Source organism: Rana temporaria, chromosome 4 (genome assembly GCF_905171775.1).
Source record: "Rana temporaria chromosome 4, aRanTem1.1, whole genome shotgun sequence".
Lineage (NCBI taxonomy): Eukaryota > Metazoa > Chordata > Amphibia > Anura > Ranidae > Rana > Rana temporaria.
In genome coordinates, this window is record NC_053492.1 from 454,535,533 (window position 1) to 454,545,163 (window position 9,631).

At 43.3% G+C, this 9,631-nt stretch overlaps 1 protein-coding gene across 2 annotated transcripts in view; it reads right to left on the reverse strand.

Annotated features, from left to right (window-relative positions):
• Positions 1 to 5,989, reverse strand: part of LHCGR (luteinizing hormone/choriogonadotropin receptor) — a 230,749-nt gene extending 224,760 nt beyond the window's left edge. Inside the window, exon 1 of one of the 2 annotated variants that reach the window (XM_040351597.1) lies at positions 5,278 to 5,989. In XM_040351597.1, coding sequence (XP_040207531.1) covers positions 5,278 to 5,429 — 152 coding nt within the window. In that variant the 5' untranslated portion in view covers positions 5,430 to 5,989. The remainder of the gene's footprint in view (positions 1 to 5,277) is intronic. The other variant, XM_040351598.1, reaches the window with a different exon arrangement.
• Positions 5,990 to 9,631: the final 3,642 nt, after the last annotated feature.

Consider the following 9,631-nt stretch of genomic DNA (forward strand, 5'->3'; position numbering starts at 1 on the left):
CAGCACCAGTTTGAAGGGATGTCTCTGGGATACTGCCAGCAGGTATCCCATCCTCCTCATCCATCCCTTCAAAAAGGTCCTGACCATCAGGACAGAGCTGAAGGTCTCCCTGATGCATGGCCTCCCCCAAGATATCCCTCTCACTGTCGCTGTCGAACAGTAAGATGCTGGACTCTTGGGGGCTGGGGGGGGGTACTACAGGCACCGGTGTAATGGTGGTACTACTGTGAGTCGGGACCGACGACTCAGTGGCACTGCTGTGCCCCATGTAGTCCACCACTACTTCAGCCTGAGATGGCAATATCAGGCGGCTGCCCGATGGGAAGAACTCCCGGATCAGGCGTACTCCCCTTGCACCCGATCCTCTACCACTAGTAGGGGCACGAGAGGTACCCCGTGCTGGCAGCGACCCAGCACTGGGAGTAACTCCCCTACCCCTGCTACCACGGCCACGGATGCCGCTCATTATTGCTGATATGTGTGTGGGGGGGTAAACTTTATTGGGGGGGGGGAAATGTGAACAAAATGTGTTTTTGTGTTTTTTTTACAAGACAGGCACGCAGACAAAGACGTACACAGACAGCTACTAAACTATAAGAAAAGTAGTACACCAAAGACAAGGACTACAAAATTAAAGAAAAAAAAAAAGCACTAAACAAACACTAACTTTTTTTTTTTTTTTTTTTTTTAAACACAAAACACAGACACTAAACACACACTAAGCTAAGCTAGATGAAATAAATGTACACTAACAGTGTGTACACTTACTACACAAAATTTAACTAAACTGAACACAAAACTTAGCTTTTAGAAAAGCTCTTTAGGAAAAACTAAGCAAAATGTGCACTGAAATGACTAGCAAATATCACTGAACAGCGAAGCTGCAAGATCAAACAGTAACACAAGATGAACAAAACTTAGCTTTTAGAAAAGCTCTTTTAGAAAGCTCAGCAAAATGTGCACTGAAATCTCTAGCAAATATCACTGAACAGCGAAGATGCAGGATCAAACAGTAACACAAATGAACAAAACAGCACAAAACAGCACAAAACGTAGCTTTGAAAAAAGCTCTTGGGTCTATTGCTTTGAAAAAAGCAGTTGATATACTGGAAAAGATGCACTGGAATCACTAAATAGCAATGCAGCACTATGCTGGTGATGATAAAAAATCAATCAGGAACAAAGACACAGGAACACAGAAACAGCCTCCACACTCTCTAGCCAGCTTCTGAATCTGCAATGAAATGGTGCTGGGAGTGAGCTTATATAATGTCCATGCAGGCAGGTTCCTATTGGTTGCTAACCTCTGACGAGTGTGGAAGGAGAACTCTGATTGGCTCTGATGCAAAAGGGCGGAGAAAATAATCGCGCAATATTCCTATTGCCGAATATTCGCATTGCGAATATTCGGCAATATAAAATGATCGCTTCAGCTACTCGGCCCAAGGTCTCTAATCATACCAGCAATGCTTTTAGACGTCTATGGAGATCACTAGGATGTGATCTGTTTTAAAAATGAAACTGTAAAAATCGCTCTGATGCGGAAGATAGGGGCGAAGAAAATAATCGTGCGATATTGCGTTTGCCGAATAATCGCATTGCGATTTTTCGGGAAAATTCAATGAACGCTTCAGCTACTCGGCCCAGGGTCTCTAATCATACCAGCAATGCTTTTAGACGTCGATGGAGATATCTAGGATGTGATCTGTTTTAAAAAAAAAATTGTAAAAAATCGAATATTCGGAATTGCGAATATTCACCGCGAAATTCGAAATATAGCGCGATTTCTCGAATATGCTATATTCGAGTCGAATATTCGTGAGCAACACTAATCCTGCTATCCATTTTTCCAGTGGTTGGTGGCTGCACTGGGAATCAGCCTGCAAGGAGATCAGCTAAAAGTAGTTGGATCTGTATGTGCATTATAATTAATCGAAATTAGTCGATTAATCGATTAAAAAAAAACGATTAATCGAACAGAAATTTTTTGATCAGTAACAGCCCTAAATTTTGGGGGATATTTATTATAGCAAAAAGTAAAAAATATTGAATTTTTTTCAAAATTGTTTCTCTATTTTTGTTTATAGCGCCAAAACTAAAAAACGCAGAGGTGCTCAAATACCACCAAAAGAAAGCTCTATTTGTGGGGAAAAAAGGACGCCAATTTTGTTTGGGAGCTACGTCGCACGACCGCGCAATTGTCAGTTAAAGTGACGCAGTGCAGAATCGCAAAAAAATGCTCTGGTGTTTGACCAGCAATATGGTCCGGGGGTTAAGTGGTTAATATTACAATTATAAGCCTTTGCGAATGTAATCACCTCTACTACAACTGATACTCTTTTGAACTATAAAGCCCTGTACACACGGCCGGGAATCCCGTTAGGAAAAAAACGTCAGTTTTCCTGACGAGATTCCTGGCAAGCTTGTCGTGCATACAGACCGCCATTCAAAAGAACCGCTGGTCTTTTGAATGGCAAGAACGCAGTGACGTCATTGACTACAACGAGCCGGCGCTTGTCACATTCGATGCCGTCGCCGCCATCTTGCGACACCCTACACTACCCTTGTATGCTACTGCGCATGTGTCAAAGTCTCATTGAGCATGTGCGGGTTTACCTGGGGACAGGTAAGCATACTGACGAACAGTTTTCTCTGCCGAGAATCCCGACAAGAAAATAGAGAGCAGGTTCTCTATTTTTCTCGTCAAGATTCCCGGAAGTTTTCTCGACAATAAAGCATACACACGCACGGTTTTCACAGCAAAAAGCTCTCCCAGCAGCTTTCTTGCCGAGAAAACCGGTCGTGTGCACGAGGCTTTACTGTCAACTGTCAACTTAGTTACAGTATTCACTGACATACATACTGTAAAAACAGTCAATGTGCAGCCCATCAGAACACTTTGGTGCTTCATAAGTTAATAAATGTGTCCTATCAGAACATGTTTGTGCTTTAAACATTAACCGGTTCCGACCAACTCGCGCAGATATACTGCGGCACAATGGCTCTCCTGGGCGAAACCCTGTACGAGTACGGGGTTCCCTTTAACCACTTGTAGACTGCCTAACGCGGATATATGTCAGCAGAATGGCAATCAATCAACGCTTATTGCGATTTTTTTTTACCAAAAATAGGTAGAAGAATACGTATCGGCCTAAACTGAGGAAAAAAATAATGTTTTATATATTTTTTGGGGATATTTATTATAGCAAAAAGTAAAAAATATTGATTTTTTTTCAAAATTGGCGCTCTATTCTTGTTTATAGCGCAAAAAATAAAAAAACGCAGAGGTGATCAAATACCACCAAAAGTAAGCTCTATTTGTGGGGAAAAAAGGACGCCAATTTTATTTGGGAGCCACGTCGCACGACCGCGCAATTGTCAGTTAAAGCGACGCAGTGCCGAATCGCAAAAAAGGGGCAAGGTCCTTTACCTGAATAATGGTCCGGGTCTTAGGGGGTTAAGAGCCGCCAGAAAGCATGCATTTTCCACTTGAGGTGCGCACATGCACCTGCTGCATGGTAGGGGACCTGATGCGCTTGGCAGGCAATCGCAAAAGCCGCGTGCAATCGCATATATGAGAAACACACAAATCCCTGTTCTGTCAGGGGAGAGGAGACATGTCGTTTGTTCCCCTAGTCAGTCCTATCCCCATACAGTTAGAACACACCTAGGGAACACACGTTTAACCCCTTGATCGCCCCCCTAGTGTTAACCCCTTCCCTGCCAGTGACATTTACACAGTAATCAGTGCATATTTATAGCACTAATTGCTGTATCAATGGTCCCAAAAATGTGTCAAAAGTGTCCGATCTGTCAGTCGCAATGTCACAGTAAAGCTAAAAATCGCAGATCACAGCCATTACTAGTAAAAAATAAATAAATAATAAAAAATGACATAAAAATGCAATAAATCTTTCCCACAGTTTGTAGACGCTATAACTTTTACCAACGTAAGGGGCATTCTTGGCTTGTAAGGGGCATTCTTCCCACTGATCACCAATGTAAGGGACATTCTTCCCACTGATCACCAATGTAAAGAACATTCTTCCCACTGATCACCAATGTAAAGAACATTCTTCCCACTGACCACCAATGTAATGAACATTCTTCCCACTGACCAGCAATGTAATGAACATTCTTCCTGTCGATGACCAATGAAACGGACTGTCTTTCCACCAATCACCAATGTAAGGGACATTCTTCCCACCAATCACCAATATAAGGGACATTTATTCCACCGACCACATTTAGGAGGTATTTTTTCACTATCCACCAATCCAAGGGGGGTTTTCTCACTGTCCACCAATGTAAAGAGCATTCTTCCCACTGACCACCAACATATGGGGCATCCTTAACTCTTAGTTCCAGAGCAAACCCAGAGCTTACACAGACATTTGGATGGTATAATAATCGCTGTATAAGTGTCAATGGTCCTCAAATACCACCAAAAGAAAGCTCTATTTGTGGAAAAAAAAAGGATGAAAATTATCGTATTTATCGGCGTATAACACGCACAGGCGTATAACCCGCACCCTAACTTTAAGCGGGAAATTTCAGGGAAAACACTTTCCACAGCCCCCTGCGTATAACACGCAGGCACAGTTCACCCTCTATTTTCAGGGTAAAAAAAGTGAGTGTTATACGCCAATAAATACAGTATGTTTGGGTACAACGTCGCACGACCGCGCAATTATCAGTTAAAGTGAAGCAGTGCCAAATTGTATAAAGTGCTCTGGTCAGGAAGGGGTGAAAAATCTTCCGGGGATAAAGTGGTTAATGAATGCATGCCATCAGAACCCATTGGTGCATTATAAGCTAATAAATGTATCCTGGCTGGACAATTGATACTTTATAAGTTAATAAATTCATCCCATCAGAACGCATTGGTGCATTATAGGCTAAAAAAAGAATTATCCCGCCAGAACACGTTTATACAGTAAGTTAATAAATACATCATTTACGTTTTACAAATGATTGACATATTGGTGCTTTATAAGTTAATAAGTAATAACATAATGTAATTCATATCTAGTAAGTGCATATAAGTTAATAAGTAATAATACTATCATTTAAATATATAAATACATATAAAAAAAAAAAATAAAATACAATTTTTTCCCTTGCCTATGTTATGTTTGAAATACAGAACATGGACACCAATCCTGAAGAGACGTACCCCGGATCACAGAACAGATGGGTAAAGTGAAATACGTTTTATTTGAATAGGCAAAGCAAACACATTAGTGCAAGGCAGAGCATTGGAAAATAACTACTTACAGTTTGATATCAGGGGACCGGTGTGCTGGTGCCTGTGCTGGGCACTTCAGAGTGTTCCCACTGCAGTCACAGATCTCGCAGGCATTGGTGGAGCAGACAGGGTTCAGGTAAGTCAGATACAGCAAGAGGTAATAGAAATTCACACTCCTCATGATGAAATGGTCCTTAGTGGACTGAATTATTTTAATTCCATCTTTTTATTTTTTTTTATTTTTTATTTTGTCACCTCCTCAACTTTTTCCCTTTGAAGTGAATTAGAGCTGGGAGAGGGAACAGTTTGTATTCCATGCAGGCAACGTGTTCCTATTTTTAGTCTGCATTTACACGGACTAAACCGTCAGTCGTTGTCAGGGCTCCTCCTGTCTTTAACTTTGGAAAATTAAAAATCTCTCTCTCCAAACTCCGAAGTGACTACCTCCACAAGTGCCTGGGCTCAATCATCCTGCTAATAAAAGTTTCCTCTTCTAATAAAGCGAGCTGTCCAGTGTTTGATTTCCAGCTTGCTGTAGAATTAGTGCGTTCGCAAATAGAAATTCTGTGTTTTGCTATGGTGGTCGGTGGAGGGGAGAGGCAGTTCTGGGAACTTATAGAACAACTAGATGCTATGAGCAGCTCCAAGACAGACACAATTTTATCCTGCCTGTATCTGATAGCAGATTACACAGTGTTCCTGAAAGGGATGCGAACGCTTGCCAACAAATTATAGACATTTCTGATGTGGGTCTATGTAATAATATCCATTCATTAGATACTCGTCCTAGAGGGCCAGCCAACCCAAAGCAAATATTTAATTATTTTTGGTGAGATAACTTTTTTCAAGCAAAGCTGTACAAGCTGTTCAAGTTTGCTGGATAACCCATCCTATTTGCTGCTGATACTTACCTTCCCTGTGCTCCTGTTTGAGCCCACCCCCCCCCCCCCCCAGCCAAGAACTACATTTCCATGAATGAGGGTGCATATCACATTCTCTCCTTCTTCACATGATATAGTGGTGGGTACCTGAGCGGCCGTTTATCAGTTGTCAGGTGGGAAGGGGGTCTTAAATCTGTGTAAGCTTTGTTTCAAAGCAGACAAGAGCATACAGAGGCAGAGCTTACATTGGTGGTCCCACTAACCACCAATGTAAGGGCCTTCTTCCCACTGACCACCAATGTAAGGGCCTTCTTCCCACTGACCACCAATGTAAGGTCCTTCTTCCCACTGACCACCAATGTAGGAGCCTTATTCCCACTGACCACCAATGTAGGAGCCTTATTCCCACTGACCACCAATGTAAGGGCCTTCTTCCCACTGGCCACCAATGTAAGGGCCTTCTTCCCTCTGATCACCAATGTAAGGGCCTTCTTCCCACTACTACTAATGTAAGGGACATTCTTCCCCCTGACCATCAATGTAAGGGCCTTCTTCCCACTGGCCACCAATGTAAGGGGAATTCTTCCCACTGACCCCCAATGTAAGGGCCTTCTTCCCACAGACCCTCAATGTAAGGGCCTTCTTCCCACTGACCACCAATGTAAGGGCCTTCTTCCCACTGACCCCCAATGTAAGGGGCATTCTTCCCCCTGACCATCAATGTAAGGGCCTTCTTCCCACTGACCCCCAATGTAAGGGGCATTCTTCCCCCTGACCATCAATGTAAGGGCCTTCTTCCCACTGACCCCCAATGTAAGGGGCATTCTTCCCCCTGACCATCAATGTAAGGGCCTTCTTCCCACTGACCACCAATGTAAGGGGAATTCTTCCCACCGACCCCCAATGTAAGGGCTTTCTTCCCACTGACCACCAATGTAAGGGCCTTCTTCCCACTGACCACTAATGTAAGGGACATTCTTTCCACTGACTACCAATGTAAGGGACATTCTTCCCACTGACCATCAATGTAATGAGCATTCTTCCCATCGATGACCAATGAAAAGGACTGTCTTTCCACCAATCACCAATGTAAGGGACAATCTTCCCGCTGACCACCAATGTAAAGGCCTTCTTCCCACTGACCACTAATGTAAGGGGCATTCTTCCCACTGACCACCAATGTAAGGGGCATTCTTCCAAATGACCATTGATGTGAGGAGCATTCTGCCCACTGACCACCAATGTAAGGAACATTTTTCCCAATGGCCACCAATGTAAAGAGCATTCTTCCAACTGACCACTAATGTAAGAAGCATCCTTCCAACTGACCACCAATTAATGCAAACCTATGCAGCTCAACAAACCTGATGTGAAAAACATATTCTGAGGCCTCGTACACACCAGTGGATCTGTCTGATGAAAACGGTCCGCGGACCGTTTTCATCGAACATGTCCGCTGACGGATTTTGGTCTGATGGCTGTACACACCATCAGACCAAAATCCTTGCGGAAAACAAACGCGGTGACGTGTCGCGACGTGGCCGCGACGACGTGCGCGACCCTGGAAGGTCAATGCTTCCACGCATGCGTCGAATCACTTCGACGCATGCAAGGGCGTTTTCGGCCGAGCGGACATGTCCGGTAAGTCGTACAGACGACCAACGGACAGGCTTCCAGCGGACATGTTTCTTAGCATGCTAAGAAACATTTGTCCGCTGGAAACCTGTCCGATCCGCCGGACATTTGTCCCGTCGGCCGTACACACGACCGAACATGTCCGCTGAAACTGGTCCTCGGACCAGTTTCAGCAGACATGTTCGGTCGTGTGTACGGGGCCTTAGTTTGCTGTTGTTTCAGCTGATAAATATTAACTAAAATTGTCCTCCCCATTTATCTCACAAATGTACCAAGTTTAGTTTACACATATTTTATACAAGAATTAACTTAACTGGTGTAGTGAGACCAAAGTATCAGACCCCGTTGTGTTTTTTCCCCAATGATTTTACACCAAATTAAGCAACCTAATAAAGGATATAGTTTAACTACCAAAACAAATTTTCAGCTTTTTATTTACTCTTGTATTGTCCCTTAAAGTGAACTAGTTGCCTATTTTCTACTTTCAAAAATTAAAGTCCTAAAAGAAGACATCCAAGTTGTCCTCCATTACTTTTGTAGACCAAAAAAGTCTCCTCTAAGCATCCTCTGAAACCAGCTTACCTGTTACTAGAGAACTTACTTCCCTGATTTCAAGATTAATCCCCACCAACTATCATCTCCGTGTCCAATGAGACTGTGCTAGTGACCAATAAGGGCACTTCCAAGAAATAGTGGTATGGTAGCTGGTGGGGCATTGTTCTTCAATTGGGGAAGTCAGGTTCCCGAGTAAAAAAAATAACACAGCTTTTGCTAACACAGCTAAAGGCACACGTCTTATGGTGTGTGCCCTTAGGCAGTTGTTTCTCTTTAAAGGACTTACATTTTTGACAGGTTCACTTGAAGGTCTTACCAGGAAGAGCAGGGCTATCTAGTTCCCTTTTCTGGAATGTTCTGAAAGCCAAAAGAAACAATAACATGATTGGCATCACAGTACAAATCAACCACTGCAGGTTGTAGTTGCATCTTTATTCTCAGTGGAAACTCAGTGAAAACATTTGTGATGGAAAGATAACCGGCCTACAAGCGTTAGATAGTGGCAACATGTGCATTCGTGACCTAACGAAAGATCTTTATAAAAATTTGTGTTGGGTCTACTCACATACTTGTTCCTATGGAAGAAGATCATTGCAAGTCTTAGCTTGTTTTGGAGGATACAACAGAAAAATCGATTCCAGCTGATCAACTTTACACATGCAAACCTAGCCAAGTGTTAGCCAAGGCGTAGATGTGCCTACAAACATAGAAACATTCTCTTTATACAACATTAAAGAGACTCACTTTGGCCATTCAGGGTCGAAGAATAACCCCTATTCAGGGCAAAAGAACAACTTCCATTCAGATCCGAAGAACAACCTCCATTCATGGTTGAAGATCAACTTCCATTCACTTCCAAAGAACACCCTCCATTCAGGGCGAAAAACAGCTTCCATTCAGGTCCGAAGAACAACCCTCATTAAGGGCTGAAGAACAACCCTCATTAAGGGCTGAAGAACAACCCAAATTTAGGGCCGAAGAACAACTTCCATTCAGGTCCGAAGAACAACTCACATTCAGGTCCAAAAAACAACCCTCATTCAGGTCCAAAGAACACCTCCCATTCAGGGCGAAAAACAATTTCCATTCAGGTCCAAAGAACAACTCTGTAACGGCTCTGGTGAACGGGAGTGAACCACAACTGCGGCTAGCAAGGATTTCAATGCACTTCTCTATGTGAGACTTCAGTATTGGACCCCAGGAGGGTATATCTTAACAGGGGGGTACTGTAACAGGCGCTGTCGCGCTGTATTGCGTTCCACGCTGGAACGCATACATCGCCCATGCGATGATGTCATCGCCCGGCGCCACG